Source organism: Anopheles arabiensis, chromosome X, assembly GCF_016920715.1.
Source record: "Anopheles arabiensis isolate DONGOLA chromosome X, AaraD3, whole genome shotgun sequence".
NCBI lineage: Eukaryota > Metazoa > Arthropoda > Insecta > Diptera > Culicidae > Anopheles > Anopheles arabiensis.
In genome coordinates this window covers 7,276,802-7,294,112 of record NC_053519.1, presented here as the reverse complement: position 1 = coordinate 7,294,112, position 17,311 = coordinate 7,276,802, and the positions used below count along the sequence as shown (strand labels likewise).

Sequence of the window (17,311 nt, the reverse complement as noted above, 5' to 3'; positions counted from 1 at the left end):
CGTAACGTGGCGTATTCGATCATTGCTGCACAGCTTGTGAAAGACTTAATCCCCCCGCCCCCACCCCCACCCCGCCCCACCTTTTCTAAAATAAATAAATTAAATTTCACCCATCGACTCGAAAGCTTAGCAAGAGCTGCGGCTAAACGCACGAAACAAACAACTTCATCTCCGGGCAGCAGCAGGCGACGAACCTTCTTTTTGCCGTTGCCTTCTTTCGCTCCACGCCGCGATTGCTTGTTGTGACCGCGGCGGGATGAAATCGACAAATGTATTTAGCTGCGGTCGGTTTGGGACGATGCGGAGTGGTTTTTTGCATTTCATGCGCATCGGCTTACTGTGCCAGAATGTGTCGGTTTGTTGACGGACAGGAGAGCCATTAGTAGGTCAGCTAAGATGGTGGGAAGGGGAGGGGAGGGTGTCTTTCTGCCATTTCCTTACGGACTAGAACTGAGCTGCATTGTGCAATGACAGTACAAAAAAAGCAACAACAACAAAAAAATGAGCAGAACGATCGGGTTCGTCTCTTGTGGTGCGAAAAAAACAAAAGAAATTCTTCCACTGCCTAACCAAACGGTACAAATGAGTGGCTTGAATTTTTCAAACACTTTGCTCCTACTTTTGGACAAAATAACTTCAAAACTGTTACCGGGAGTGAAAGTTGTGGTATGTTGCTCAGTTACAAATTTACAAACAAAATATAACCCTCTCAACAAAACACACGGCCGACACATTGCGACAAACACAAACCACTCCGCTACTTTGTGTATTTATTTATTTAGCTCTTCAACGCACATACGGTGCAAAAACGAGAAATTCTTCCGCACCTTAATTGCAAAGCGGTTGGCTCTTCCGCGCGAAGCCCGCAGGGAAACGCAAAATCTGCACCGCTGGAAGCATCCAGGAAGTGGCTGTGGAAAACGCGCGACAAACAGGAAAGAAGCAAACAACATTCCCGTGGGCCAACGGGGTAAAGAATGTTCACACATGCGGCGAGGTTTCTCCTTCCCTGGCAGCTGTTACCACTTTCCCTTCGGGTAGAGATGAAACAAAACCAAAGCCAGAAAAAAGGGGGAAAGAAAAAAGTCACCAGCGGAAAAGCAGAAAATGCGACAAAACTCAAACTCACAGGGAAAGTCCGGCAGGAGGTTTTTCTCCGCCATTCCCTTTTGGTGGCAGCTGCTTTGTGGCACCAGAATGGGAGTGCTCGCCCGTGCAAGGGAGGCTGCTCGTCCAGATGGTTGGACTTTTCCGTGAAATTGAAAAACTGGTGCAGCGAAGGAGACGAAATCAAACCCCCACCGGCGCCTGGTATGGAGCGGTTTCTTTCCGTTCAAATCAATCTATCGCAATACTCTATAATCGTCGTCTCTGCAGCGTTCAAGTCACTCGCCAATCGCGCCGGGCGACCGTTTAACCGGGCGTTAATGGTGGAGCTAATGAAAATGACATTTCCAAGCGCGATTATGGATTTATTTGCTTGGATGAATGTTTTTTTTTCTTCTTCTTCTTCTTCTTCCTCTTGCTGATCTCCCTTTTCCGATGAAATCGCTGATTGCCTCCCTTGGTGGAGGTTATGCATTAATTTGTGTTATTGTTTTTTTTTTTTTTATTGCACACCTCTTCTCAGCAAATCAAAACCCGTATAATACGTATACTTTCACTCGACTGTTTTAATGCACACATTAGGATGAGCAAAAACACTATACGCACACACACGCTTGCCTGGTGTGTGCGAAATCTTTTACCGTGTGCGCTATCACGTAATTTATTGGTTCGACGAAGGCGCTTCTCGCGCTTTGCGCATTGTAATCCATCGAACAACCGAGAGCGGGATATAAGCGCTCTGATTATGCAGCCACGTGAAGCGTCGCACTTTTTTTTTCTTGTAACTTTGCTGCCGGGCATGAAAAATATTAAGAAAAAGCTGCTGCGAAATGTATGGTTAAAAAGAAGAAAATAAAAAAAAAAACGGTAATTATTATTCTAGGCAAAATGGTTGATTTGTTTGCAACAACAAGCTCTTTTTTTCGATCTCGACACGTTATTTGACTTCATCAAGATGATCTTTAACGCATTGGTTCCCGTTAGTCGTTACGTTAATCGTTACGTTATCATTTGTAAGACACTCGAGGAAAGGTACAGGGGTTTCCAGGGGTTGTCATAGTAGTGGGACACTTCCTAGACTCTTTCCTATTGGAAGTGAACTTCATACGTTGGAAATTGGACTCTTTTTGGATAGGCTCCTTGGAAAATCCTATTGGATTTGTCAAACAAGAGTGCTATAGGGTCCAATTCCCATTACATTAAGTTCATTTCACGTAAGAACGTGTTTATAAAGTGTCCCACAGCTACGAGAACTCCTGGAATACCCTGTAAGCAACAGGGTGGTAATAATTTAATAGTTTTATTACATTAAAACAAAGCATTCAAATGAGCTCGGCTCGCATACCTGTTCCAAGCACGTCACTTCAGCTTGTCAAGCTTTTTAGTCCCTCTTCCTGTAAAAAGAAAAAAAAACGAGCACAATGGGAAGCAAAACGGTTGGCGGCCCACTGTCACGCGTCGGGGTAGACGAACTAGGCTTTTACGAGCAGAAATCATGTCATTAGACATTACACCGGAACGCTGGGGGGGGGGGTCCGCATTATTCAAACATCGGTTGCGTTCTCACTCTTCCCACTGTTCAGGCAGCCCCATTTTCAGCTAACTGACCGAGCATAATTAGAATCGCTATTATTAAAGCCGGCGCGCCCCACCACAGTTGCACAGTTATCTTTTCGGCACGTCCGTTCTTGCGGCTCGACTCGGACCACTTTTCCAAGGCGCAGCACCAAGACCGGGCGGTGGCGATGATGATGATGATGATGCGAAGGCTGAAATGGCTGAATGATTTTCGGGCAGCAAATGGAGCAGCAGCAGCAGCAGCAGAAGCTCATTAGACTGCTGCTGGTCCGCAAAGGGGGAAAAACTCCTGTGCTGGAATCTTGAAAAAAAAAAAAATAATAATAACAAAATTTGAAGCGAAAAGAAAAACAAACAGCACCCTTTTTTGTTGCTGTTTTTCCCCCACCCCTGTTGAGACGTTCCTGTATGAATATTTTCTCATCGGCCGGGCAGGGGAGAGACGCAAAACAGGCGTAGGTATAATTTTGTGTGCGTGTGGCTTTTTGTGTGTGTGTGTGTGTGTGTGTGTGCCTTGCACTTCCCCCCTTCGCTTGGAATGAGGGGGAGTTATGTGCAATCTCGTTAGATAAACGAATGACAGCCGCACAGACGCTGGGAGCATCTCCCGAGAGCGAGGAAGCAAATCTTGCACCATGGTTTAAACTGTTTTTTGCTCAATTCTTTGCCGACGTGTGTATTGTTTTCCCTTGTTTAATTTCTAATCGCAAGAAAACAGTTCAATTTCCCTGCCCTGCAGTTACGTGAAAGCGGGGGGGGGATCGCACCTATCTGTTGTGTAAGCTCGATGTGTGGAGACGCTCGCCGTTCTGGTGTTGCGTGTCTTATGAGGTAATGCCTGCATTGAAAAGGGGTTTTATTTTTTACAAATTGATCTGGAGCTGTGAATGCAAACGTAAAGATAGAGCGGCGATAAGAAGCACAAGGGAAACGGGCAACTCTACACAACGGCGTTTGTCTTGCTGATGCTTGTTTGATGCGGTTTTATCAAATCTGGGGCTGTCAAGAGCGCTAATTCCGGGCGAGCAATTCAAACAATATTGCTGATAAGATAAAGCAGATCAAAACAGTCCACTTTAATTCCTCACACAATCCTCCAGTTGATGCGGCGAGTGGGAATTATACTTTTCGGGAAACGAAAATCATAAAAGAAGGCAACCATAAAATGGATGCAAAAATAGACCCGAAACCGCCTGGTCCCGTCACCAACCATATCGTGAGAACGTAAGCATTTGCTAATGAGCGGTAGCTGGGGCCACTAAAAAAAGAAAATAATATAATATGCACTCTCGGGGTGGAGCCCTTCTTTTGGCGCAGCACAAATTACCGCAAGACGCAGCAGCTGGCCTGCCTTCATTACCAGCGGTAGAATAGAAGCTACGTTAGCGCGCGACGCTTAATGGGCAAGCGGCGCGATTAGAATGATTGGAAAGCCCGCGGAAGGGATTTTTCATATCGCGCACTCGCGCGTTTTTTTTTTTTGTGTGCGGCTTAATTAGTTAATTATGATGAGGAAACGCTCTCCCCAGAGCGAGCGAGTGGGCAAAAGAAATCACCAAAAAAAAAAAAGAACAACCCTCCGCAACAAAAATGACTGGTTTTAAGATTTCCCGTCGCAAACCGCTACTACCGGGGGCCACCGCTTTTCTCCCGCGCAGGGTTGGAAATGGGGTGGAATAGGGTTCGGTTTCGTTGCTGCCTCATTTCGACGGTTTCGACGTTTTCGGTCGGATTTCTTTTTACTGTTTGATTTGACCACAATTATCGCGGGCTGTGCAATGACGCGCTGTCACAAGCAACGAAATTTCTTCATTCCGTGGCGTGGATTGTGGTCGGTCGGTGGGACCGTAAAGCGAAAGCAACCAGAGTGCGCTCATGTGGGCCACCAGCGGCAATGGGATGCTCGCCCAGTACTTTCCCAGATTTTGGGGTACGGGGGAAGAAAGAGTAGGTCAGTTTGTGTGTGTGTGTGTGAAACCATCGCACGACACAAGAAGTGGCTGTAGAATGATTTTTGGTGTTTTGTTTTTTTTTTTTTAATTTGACAGCTGCTAGAGATTATCCTGAATATCATCTTGACAACACATGGGTAAATAGCTTCAAAAGTGTAAGCTATATTGAAAAGTTTGAAAGCTTCTTGTTGTTTTCAGAAAAGAATTTGGGGTTGATCGCTTGCTATCCGTAATTGCGATGAAGTCTTTTGTATTTTCTAGCGACATGAGCCAGTGTTTTTAATTTGCCACATTCGGAGCCTTCAATTAGTTTGATTAGATTAAATTGAGGCTCATTTGACCGACTAAAACCCAATCAATTCTGACATATATTGCATGTACAGGGTTTTCCTCGTCAATTTCTAATGTCGAACACATTTTTCATTGCTTGCGAAATGTTTTTCAACAGCTGTCAAATGTTGCATTTGCAATCACAATTATGTTTCAGTTCTTCCAGATGATTTTCGTCTCGTCGCATGCTTGCATTGAGTTTGACAGTTATTTTGCGGTGTGTTGAAAATCATGTGTAGGAACGGAAATTTTATTGTGATGCTAAACCAATGTGTGGCAGCTGTTGGAAAACATGCTGCAGGCGGTGAATAATGATGCACACATTCGAAAGTGACGTGGGAAAACCCTGCAAAACCGGTAACAATTCGGTTACAAAATATCAATATAGTTGCAACAATGTTGATTGAACGTTTTTTTGTTGAAAATCATCATCAGACCAAGCCAACCATTTACTTCCCTATTTGAAAATGGAACTCTTCTTAAATAAATTAATCAAATCGTTTCTAAACAAAAAAAAAAAAATCTGCTGCAAAACCCTGCAAATCGCATTTTTAATGATTAAAAAAAAGTCATATTAATTATTATTTTACCTTACTGTGTCACCAATAACGGCATTCTAATGGGCGTGATGCAACTGCCAGCCAGCACAAATTCAATTAGGTTGTCTTGTGCTTATCGTGTCACAGTGTTAGGGGCGCGGAGAACAAAACAATCCCCATAGTTCCGTCCCGACTGCACAGTTTAACTCCCACAGCCCGCGAACTGTCCCAAGAATTGGTCATCATTTGCTCATCAGTTTTTTGTTTTGGTGTTTTTTGGGGAGCTGAGAAGGTATTTTATCTCCACCTGCCTCCTTCACTCCACCGTAACATTGTCCGGTGAAGTGACAAATGAGCTACGCTTACCAAGAGGGGGTCGACCGCTTATCCCGCCGGGCCAGCGTTGTGTCCCGTCATTTAGCGTCTAATTTTCGGGGTCAGCTAATTACTTCATAGAATTTAATCACGACCGTATCTGGGTGGGGGGGGATAACTCCCCTTTTGGGACGGAGCAGCTGCAGCTCAGCCTTTTCACGCCTCCCTCTCCATCTCTGCGTGGTGCTAAAAGAACTCGTGGTTGGCGTGGTTGGCGGTGGCGCATAAATTTGTTTCGCTGGGAAGAAGCAATGTTCTGCTTTCGAGGGATTTCGTTTTTTTTTGTATTTTTTATTTTGGGTGTCATACATTTATACATAGCTCCGTGTGTTTGTGCGTTTGTGATGAGTGAATGTGAATAGTTTTGTGTTCTCACGGATTTGGCAAATTCCAATCCCGCGGGTAGATCTAGAACGAAGGGCAGAATGGGGAAGGTAGAGAACGATGCTAAACCATTGTTATAGAAATTATCATTTACACATTTTTGGTCAATTGTTACTTTTAAAAAGCCAGACCTTTCCACTAGCCCAAAGGAGGTGAAGTGGCTGCAGTGAGCGAGGGAGCGCAATGGGGAGAAAAGGGAAATAGATGTAATTTTCTTGAAAGTAATAAAACTTAAACGGGCATAGTGTTGCAATGCTGGGTTGGCATAAACAGGCAATAAAAAGGCCCCCACTTTTTGTTTTTTTACTTTCCCTCTGGGTTGGCACTGGCTGGGGGGGTTCGTCGCTTGCCTTGCTATCGAAATCGATTGATCGTTTTTGATAAAAACGGCTTGCACCATTTAATTTAAAAGCTGCTCTGCCACCCTCCTAGGTAGGCTGCCAGTTGGCTTGGAGGAACCTCCCCACACACACACACACACACACACACACACACACACACACACACACACACACACACACACACACACACACACACACACACACACACACACACAAACACACACAAAGGCTCATTACGCACTGGTGGTGCGTTTCACACGGTATGGCGGATGCGTGAGACGGAGTAAAAACTGTGAAACGAAATCAAATCCAAACGAAAGAAAGCATCCCAAACTAACAATCTCGCAGAAACAATTGTTTTACGATAAGAAATGAAAGAACACACACACACACTCCCAACGCCGAAAACAGATCACGAACCTGCAAGAGATAGTGTATGGGGGGTGAGCGCACTAGCGGGAATGGTTTTATTGCGTGGTGTCATTTTTAAAAGCAATCCCATCCACGCCCGGAAGATGATCTCCCTGACACGGTGCAATGTTTCTAACATGGCAGTTTTGAAGCGCCCGGTGCGGTGGTGGGTTTTTTGTTTTGTTTTGTTGCCCTTTTGCACTGCCAAACCATTTCGGGCGCTTCGCTGTTTGGTAGGGAAATACAGTACAGCAAGCAACACAATGATTGGTGGGAAAATTAACAGCACCAAATCAGCAGATATGGCGCGCAAATCAAAATCAAGATAGACGGATGGTTTTGCGAGCCGTTTTTTGTTTGGCTTTCTGTGCTGCCTCACTTTTGCATTTCGAGTTTTTTCCCCTCGGGAGGCTTCAATCGCGGAAGAGAGTTGTCGCCGCGAACTGTGCAGTGCTTTTCATTTAGCACGTATTTCGTCTTGCATCAAAAGACTGTACAGGATTTTCCAGGGGTTCTCATAGTTGTGGAACACTTCCTAGACTTTTTCCCGTTGGAAGTGAACTTCATACGTTGGAAATTGGACTCTTTTTGGATAGGCTCCTTGGAAAATCCTATTGGATTTGTCCAACAAGAGTGCTAGAGAGTCCAATTCCCATTACATTAAGTTCATTTCACTTAAGAAAGTGTTTATAGAGTGTCCCACAGCTATGAGAACTCCTGGAAGTAAAGCGAAAATCATCTCCGGCTGCGGATGGTAACCGCGGGCCTGAGTGGGCGCGGATGGATGCGGTTCCTCATTTCCATTCCGTTTTTCCGGCCACGGGCACGGAACGGCATCGTGTCATGCGGTGCGGGTAATTGCGGTGCACGCCAACGCGGTGTAAGTGGAGCAAACAAACACGAACCGTGTTGAACACAAAGACGATACCTCAGCACAGCAAACAAAGCCCGTGGGCCTGCAATGCATCTTGCGCGGGCTCTGTTCAGCATTTTTTGTTTTGTTTTCGGGCAACTTTTGGTGTGTTCTTACTGTCGAATTGTGTTTTGTTTGTTTGTTTTTTTTTTCTTCTGGCACTACTTGTGGCTTGCGCTTCACGCTTCCACGGCGAGTGTTTTTGCAAGCGTGGCCAGATGTTTGTTTTCCTTTTGGAAGGAAATAGGAAAACAACACTAGCCAGTCACATAATGCCTGCGCTCTAAGGGGCACACCCAGTCAAAGGGAGTGAAGTAGCTGAAGGGGCGATTTTAAGTAGAAACAATAAAATAAATAAACACACATTTGATGGGAAGGATGCAACGTGGCTTGAGCAACGTGTTGGTACGTCGAAGTTAAGCAATCGAATAGCAGATGAGTCGTGTGTGTGTTTTTATTTTGGTGTCGCTTCTGTAACCGCGCTCATAACTTTCCCCATCCCCTGGCCCTAACAGGAGAAAAATCAGCGCTAGGAAAAATGGTAACAACAAAACACACACTCCGTACAATCGTACAATCGGCTTTCTTTCCATCGTTTCGTTGCGATGAAATTCAATTCGGCATATATACTTTCTCCCCAAGCCGTGCGCGCGAAGGGAATCGGAAAATCGATCGACTTCTCATTACACCATTCGATTCATTCCGCGCCCGTCGTTCCGAAGGGAGGGGGGCAAGGGCGGTGCGGGCGTATTAATTTGCTGATTGGTTTCTCTTTCTCCTTTCTTCGTGGGGAGAAACAAATTTTTAATTATTATTTTCGCACAAGATAACACCATTCTTGGACGCAGTGGCACGCTAAAGTTTCGTTCGAGCGCATGCTTTGCTGGAGACGTGTGGTTTTGTATGGAGTGTCAAGTGTCAAACTATTTACAAAAAAAAAGCTAACTATTATCGTAAAAACCCCCCAGCTACCTTTGCAGAGGGTTTCTCGCTTGCTCTTGCGTTTAAGTCTTTTGTTCGAATGATTGTACAGGTCTGGCATTAGTCAATTTTTATTGTTGAAGTGGTGTTTTATGTGATTCAAAACCAAATTCTTGGGTTAAAAACTGCCCAACTGTCATCAATGGATTTGAAAATAAAAAAAAACCGTTACTTTTAAAGACATTCAACATTTTATTTATTTAATTATGCAGCATGGTTTAATTATGCAGCTGCAATGGATACATTTGATTTGTGTACAAAACGTTGCCAGCCAGGGTTTGTGTTCTTACTTCCTAGTTAGTATGTAAGTACCTAACAAAAAAGCACGCCAAAGTCTTTTCCCTCATTGATGCCTTCAAATAGGGTCACCCAGCGAGAAAGGAAGAGATAGAGCGCGAGACAAAGCGAGCGTCATTCGATGTACGTACGCTGCGTTACGTTTCGAGCACTATTTTCAATCGAAACGAAAACAGAAGCCCACGGACAGCGACTGTGCCGGGTTTTCCTCACTTTCCACAACGAACGACAACCCGTTGACAAGTGTCTCTCTTTCTCTCCCCTTTTCTCTTAACTCCTCTTCTCCGACCGAGCACCATCTCGTCAGCAAAAACCCTACCAACTGCCGATTCGGTTGATTTCACTTTCCTGCCCCCCCCCCCCCCCCCTGCCCGTTCAACCGTTCGCGATCGAAACCAAACCATTGCTTGCACGGATCATCGAACCGAACCACAGGCACACCGCCACCTTGTGGGTGGATGGAAGGAGAAGGGGTTGAGGAGTTTTTCTTCGCCTATTGCGCGCATTGGAAATGGTGCCTTTTTTCGTCGGCGAAAAGGGCTTCACTAGCGTTGCGCTATCAAACACATCTGCGCTGTGCTGCTGGGGCAGCGAGTGCTCCGGGTCGGCGGTCGGGCATGAAGCTGCTTGATGAACTTTGACGTGAAATCCCCCCGCTCAAAAAGAGGGGCTACGCACGGAGCAAGGGAAGAATTTGGATCAGGAAATTACAAAAAAAAGAAAAGCAATAACATCAACTTGATGTTCGCTGCAAGAAATACACCTGTAAGCGAGCCGCTCGTCGTCAAAACAACGAAAAAATCCGGTACCACGCTCGCGCGCGTGTGTGTGTGGTGGCGGTTGCTGAGTGCTCCAGTTTCGATCGCTCAACAAACCACCGCCGAACCCCCTCTATAGCTTCCCTTTCGGAATGGACATTCAATTCGCTGGCAGTGGAAGGTACAGACAGACAGACAACCCCAAAACGGCACACGAAGGTGCGCACCTTCGAATGCTTTGGCTTTGCAGGGCACGGGTCTTGACAGCGGAGGACCCGGGGGGGAAACGCTGGGGCCTGTTGTTTCGTGGCTTGTTGATCTTTAGCGCGTTTAAATGCCGCTGTCAGATCGGGTGAACGGTACTGGTAATTTAACGCGGCGGGAAGGCGAGCGAGCGAGCGAGTCAACGCGACGAACGGGCAGCGGTGGAAGTAAAAGGGATTGCCCGTATAAAAAATCACACCCATACATACAGCACAGGAATGCTAACCGGTCAGGTTCTCAAAATACCATTACAGCAGCAAAAAATCGAAAGAAAGAAAAAAAAAACACTTTGAAAAGGCTAGGCCTGCCCGGTTCTATTGCAGCGGACGCCAGTCGGAAAGGCGAGCGCGAGAACGTCGAATGCCCGATCGACTGCCAGCGTAACGGTGTGCGTTACCAGCCGAAGGTTAGCCTCCCAGCTGCGCGCTGCGAAGACTCATTTGTGCAAGTGCACGCTCTAGGTTCGGCGCGTACTTCTCGCCCGGGCGGATCCGGATCAGGTTACGCGAAAACATCTGGTCTGGAGATACTGCTTCTGCACCGTCATGCCGTCTGCAATTGGAAAGCCATCACCGTGTAATTGATTTGTGGGTAGTGCACTGCTGCGGAAGTAGCATTCGACACTGGAGCGATAGCTCGCTCTGGCACGCTGGCAGCAACGCTTCTCCTCTTGCTCGTTGTACTACTTCTCGCGATGGTTTGGCTTTGATATTTCATGATTTATGGTTTTGCGTCTGCGGGAGCTTCCCTACCCGACCGAGAAGCTTTCAGTTTGAAGCTCTTTGGAGCTCCGATTAGACCCGCAAGAAAATTCGTTTATTCACAATAACTTTGTATCCTAAAGACACTGGAAGCGTAGCAGGTAGAGATCTTGATTCAAATTTGATTCAGGTTTGTAGTTGCAGATAGTATTCCAACATTTGGGCTTTGATGTCTTTTGGACATCTGCGTCAAAACAATCTTGAAGAGCTTTCTCCGTAATCTATTCCCCAATGATATTTGAAGAATTCTTGGATGTAGTTGACAAACAACGTAGTGGAGCTAAAAAAAAGAACTGGGAATTCAAATTTTATTCTGTTTGTAGTTGCAGATAGCATTCCAACATTTGGGCTTTGATGTCTTTTGGACATCTGCGTCAAAACAATCTTGAAGATCGTCCTCCGTAAACTATACCCCAATGATATTGGAAGAATTCTTGGTTGTCGTTGACAAACAAGGTAGTGGAGCTTAAAAAAAAAGCTGAGAATTCAAATTTGATTCATATTTGTAGTTGCAGATAGCTGTCCTACATTTGGGCTTTGATGTCTTTTGGACATCTGAGTCAAAACAATCTTGAAGATCTTTCTCCTTAACCTATATCCCAATGATATTGGAAGAATTCTTGGATGTTTTTGATAAACCTGTTCTTATTCCAAGGCCTGTGACATCTTTTCAAACTTGATATATTTACTCGAAACGAGAAGATCAATTGACTATCTCAGTTCCAATATCTTAGGACCTAAGGAAATTCGCGCATTTCTAAAAGCGAAATTCCAATCTTTGCTCAATACCAGAGCATTAAACCCAAGTAGAACTCCAGGAAGTTCATTAAAAGCTTGTACTAGTACAACACTGTATTAATTTCCCGGCATTGGAGCATTACGTCTCGTGTCTAATCAAACAAGATCCCGTCTTCTTACATATGACAAGACTCACCAGTAGCAGTTGGATCACAAAAAAAAAGATTCTCTTGAAACCTATCGTGCAACAGCACGGGAAGCATTTCCAACGTGGGAATCTCTGCAATCTCCTGCACGCCCGCTCGGCCCCATCTCCAATGCCCCGATGACCTGCTTGCCCATTGCTGCACGATCAGCGCAGCGATATCAGCGAGCGAAAGTAACCCAACAAACCAATCGAGCGGCGGGCACGAAGCAGTTGCCAGAAGCAAACCGGAAAAACAAACCACACTTTTCATTGCACTTCACTTTCGAGCGAAACCGGAAAATCTTCCCAACCTGTCGCCGTGTCCCGTATGTGTCCCTGGAGATTGCGGCTAGCAAAGAGTCCGTAGTAGCAGCAGCAGCAGCAACAGCGCGCCCATTAAAAGGTGCAGTATCATCCGGGTCTTTCTGCCTTTCATGTGCTGTCGGCCTAATCAACCGGTGAGCCTGCGACGCTCCACCTTCAGCAAATAGGGGAAAGGAAAGGGTGAAAATGTAAAGAAAATTGACTCTTCTCCTCCTTCGCCCTTCACTACCAGCCCTGGATGGCTTTTCCGACGAATGGGCGATTTTTCGGGGCGTAGTTGTGGCAAGAAACAAAGTCCGACCTTCTGGCCCGTCCGCGCGGAGGCTCTCCTACATACGCGCCCGATTCACGTACGCGCGTTCACTTTCGAATCGAACTTGTTTTCGAGCTCCCCCCCCACACTCTCTCTCTCTCTCCGCGTACAGCTTCCTTCCATTTGGATCACGAATTGAAATGGGGGGTTTTATTTTTGCTGCTTTATGCTTTCCTATTCACTTGCTCTTGTGCACGCGCCTGTATAGTCTCAGCGCCACGTGGGTCTCGTGGCAGCGTGCTTTGTACCACACACGCGTACGTATGGGAGGGCACGAGATAAGCGATCGAAGAGAAGGGAAACTGACCATTATCGATGTGGGTCGCTATTGGGTGCGAGAAAGACTTGCACAGTTCAATGCCAAGAGTGGTACGGCAAGCAGTGGGTAGAGTACTGAGCGCTGAAAGGTTAAAGTGTTTGCCAGTGGTTTGTTAGAGCGCTCCTATCGGAAGAGTTTAGTCCACCGATGAGTAGGTGTGCAACATACACCAATTGCTGCAAACGTGCGCTGCTTCCTCCCCAGGCAGCAAAGGTCGTTCACTGCGAGAGTTGCGACAAGGCGTGTTCGGTAAGGCGACAAGGTACGATCGACACTGGCTGCCTGTTTATGTGTGCTAATCGAGGTGCGCTCGGTGCACCTGCTGCTGCTGCTGCTGCTCTCGATACCTGTTCTCGAGACCTGTTTTTGCGCCCCGAAAATTAGGCAATCAATTTGCACATTATTTTTATAGGCAAGAATGGAGCCGCAGCACGGTGTCACAACGCGCAGGCCGGCTACAGTCTATCGATTGCGCACGGTCAGTGTCGCACCTCGCGCGTCTTGCGGACCGCCCGAGCGCAAGGTGACACACATCCGATGCGTGCGTGCTTGTACGTGGTTGCAAACCACCAACCGCCGCACCAACCTAATAAACCTCACCCGCTGCGTGAGCATTTGGCTCATCGATTGTATGGTAATTTCGCAGCATGGGATGGATGGATTTTTTGTTGTTGTTCGCTTTCTGCCAACTACTGCACTGCCGATAGGTAGTGGAACTAAAAAAAAAAAAAAGAGCTGGGAACAAAGTAAAACTGTTAAACACGTGTTGACACAGTTCTGCTGCTGACCGCGATCGATGGGAGAAACCGATAGCATGCCCGAGTGTACTTAATAAATAAAGTCAACAGCAAGTTTTCGACCAGAATTTCACCCGTGAGCCACAGAGAGAGAGAGAGTCAAAGAGGTGAACGTGCTTGGAATTGTGGTGTTTGCTGTGTGCCGAGAAGAGGATCTTAGAGTGCAGACACCGACGACGATGACGAAGACGGCGACGTGAGGAGAAATTTTTGTCACCCATCTGTCTGTGGGACAGTTCAATTTCGAGCAGCAAGAAAGGGGAAACGTCGGCCCCGTAAACCCCATTTTATCCCCAATTTTGTGGTTCGATTTCTCTGCCGCTCTGGGGGTGAGAGAAATCCAAATGGGAAGGGTATCGTTAGTTAGTTAGTTAGAGACAGTTTCGACAGTGATTCAGCTAGCCTTTGGGGTGTAGTTTTAGTGACCTTTTTTTCTGAACGAACCTCACAAACCTCTCACAAAACATAATTCTGCACCGCGTGTTTTCTGCACACCTTCTTCTGTTTTGCCTCCACTGCACCGAGACACTCACTGCACATTGCTAACCACATACACTTACACTTACATGCAGCGATCCTAACCTAACCTGACACGATCCAATTCCATCCGCCTTCCTTCCGTAGCGACACAGACACAGCACCGCATGACGACCCTTCTCCCGTACCCGACCGACCATCCTCGCTTGGTGCCGTGACCAGGAGCCGAGCGTGATAACGCGACCGGGGCAAAGGTGGGCGCAGTCGGATTTGGCCCTCTGCGCGAGACACGACTACTAACCACACCGCGTTACTCTAGACCGACACTAAATTCTAGCGTAAAAGTGAGAGATAACGGGGAAGAATAGGACCCGCGTGTGCTGAAGGCGTCGGTTTCGAGAACATTGTTGTTTGCCCCATATATGCAAAGATTTAGTGTTTGAGTGTGTGTGTGTGTGTTTCGGAAATTGTGTGGCACAACTTACAACGACAAGCGTTCTAGTGAACCCGTGTACTGCAATATGGGCACGGCACAGGACAATCACCTAAGACGAAGCACGGATGAGCAGCAGCAGCAGCAGCAGCAACGGCACCACCATCACCATCACAGGCGGTCGCAAAATCAGCGCCAACCGCCCCGACCGACCGAGGGCAAACCGACGCCAGCTGGCGAGCAGCAGGCGGTGTCGAAAGTCGGTGCCATCGTAGCAAAAGGGCGCTCGAAGCCGGCGAAAGGCGACGAACCCGACGATTGGCAGTACCCGTTCCAGCATCACCAGCAGCAGCAGCAGCAGCATCAGCAGCAACAACAGCGGGACGAACCCGTCTGGGGCGCAAAAGAACGAACGAACGAGCGGGAATGGGGTGGTTTTAAGGTGAGTGGTGTTGTTTCGCGGGTGGTAGTTTGTTGTTGTTGTTGTTGTGGGGGAGCGTTTACCAATGACAAACAGCAACGACTCGAGAAGGGGGTGTTTTTTTTTTCTTGCCCCGAAAAAAAAGGCCAACTGAGCTAATTTTGGTGTGGAATTTAGCGCACTCTGATCGTTTGTTAGCTTTGTTTTGGTGTGTGTGTGTTTTTTTTTGTTCGCCCCGGCAAAAGGGCAAAGGGTTGCCGAAGGGTGAGTGAGTGCAAGGGAAGGCAAACAACAAAAAAGAAAGCATCGCGCACCGAGGTGCGAAGGAAGGCGATTTGTAGGCGATGCTTTCGATTCAGCAATCGAAACTAACTGCGGGACATGAGTGATCGGTTCGTGTGGTTTTTGTTTTTCTTACCCGCTGCGCCCCGTTAAGACGCCTTAGCCGTTCTTTTTTTTCGATGTAAAACGTTTGGCTGGGAGGAGGCAAGGGGAGTGAACGAAACGGTACCCGTGGATGGGGTTGGAAAACTGATGCGGGCGAAATTAAATCCACGATACTGTTATTGATCTGCTGTTCCGTTCCGTGGTTGGGGCTGAGTGAGCGAGAACGGTTGGGTCCTGTGCCCTCACCCATCCCCAGCTGGGCACGATCTTAGAGCGTAAGATAATTTTAGCCTGCACACTACTCCACAACGGACGGGGCACCGGGGATGAAGCGAACCAGCAGCAGATACCAAACACCAAAAACGGCTTTTCCCTGCCCGCACAGCGCGGGGGAGATCGCGTTAAGATTTTCGCAGCTTGTTCCAAAACGCTTGCAGCTGCCCGATTGGGCGCCAGAGATTATGGACGCAGAGATCTGGCCGTTTTGGGCAGGAAAAATCTAACTCGCACAGTAAAAGCGCCCAAAATTTTTGGCCCAGGTGGTCGATTGATTTCGCCGCCCGTGTGTTACAGTGGGTGCAATCGCAGCATGTGTATTTTGGTTATTTTGCTTTTTCGCATCTGAAAAAAAAACTGTTTATTTTCTGACTGGATTTTGTGTTTTTAATTGGAAATGCTGACTAAAAACGGTAAATAAGTCCTATTTTTTAAAAATTTTGTATAACATTTTCCTCTGGGCGATGAATTAAAATGATTAAGGTATGTTCGTTGCTAATACAGCCGTTGACGCTAAAGTTTGCCTCTACGTCAACAATTTTTGACGGCGTGTTACAATATTTGCCTCTGAAGCAACAATTCTTACTGTAAGTTAATTATAAAGAGACCTTGATATAAATTTTTGAAACAGTTCGTTTTAAAATTGGTGAATTAAAGTTAGTTACACAGCTAATCATTTAATCAATAGCCTCGTCATGCATATTGTGAAAGTTTCATTGGAATTTGCTAAGTTGACATGTATTCTTTTGCATGAACAGTAGCGAAATTGATAAAACATGTATAGCAAATGTTAATATACAGGGTTTTCCTATAGAGCTCAAGACCGCGGGACTCTTTGTATGAATCTGCGGGAGTAAATCGCACGACTGCGGAACGATATATTGTATTGGATTTGTATCGCAAGACTGCGGCACACTTTTCCAGGCGCACTATATGCACCCCAGGGACATATAACTTGACACCCGCAATTTTTAAAATTCTAATTTCATGTTTTTAGAGTGTGACATTACAGATTACTTGTTCAAGCCCCAAACAGTGCGAACTCAAAAAAAAAAAATTAAATAAAAAATAAATAGGCTGTCTAGTTATATGTCCTCGGTGGTGCGATAGTGTGCCCGAAAAAGTGTGCCGCAGTCTTGCGATACAAATCCGCAGATCCCGGTATCGTCAACGTTTTCAAGTATCGTTCCGCAGTCTTGCGATTGACTCCCGCAGATTCATCAAAGTGTCCCGCGGTCTTGAGTTCTATCGGAAAACCCTGCAACGTAACAATTTTCATAAAAACAGCAAACAATTGTTGCTTTATGGACAAAGATATATGCGTTAGAGGCAAGAATGGGTACTTTAGGGTCTAAAGTTGATGCCTTAAGGTCACCATTATTCCACCATTGTTATTATGCACAACGTTGTGCATCGTTTTTTTTACAAGTTTTATGTCATCTTATTGTGTTAATAGGCACTTAAATCTTATTGTTTAGATATCATGTTGCTTGTAGGATTGCTGTTGTTTGAATAGTTTAGAGAGGCTTCGACTCCAGCGGAGTTCTTTCTTCCCAGTTTCTTCATATGTTGTCATACATCTTTTGGATAGGATGAAAAGTGTGAAACAGTGTGAAAAACATCTATTTTGAAATCACGAAAAAGTTCG

At 46.2% G+C, this 17,311-nt stretch overlaps 1 protein-coding gene across 2 annotated transcripts in view; it reads left to right on the top strand.

Annotated features, from left to right (window-relative positions):
- The window catches only part of LOC120906176, a 36,212-nt gene that overhangs the window by 6,604 nt on the left and 12,297 nt on the right, over nucleotides 1-17,311 (top strand). The window contains exon 2 of one of the 2 annotated variants that reach the window (XM_040317671.1): nucleotides 14,294-15,021. The exons of the other annotated variant lie outside the window; for it this stretch is intronic. Within the exon in view, the coding sequence (XP_040173605.1) occupies nucleotides 14,668-15,021 (354 nt within the window). The 5' untranslated portion in view covers nucleotides 14,294-14,667. The remainder of the gene's footprint in view (nucleotides 1-14,293; nucleotides 15,022-17,311) is intronic. 2 annotated transcript variants of the gene reach the window in all.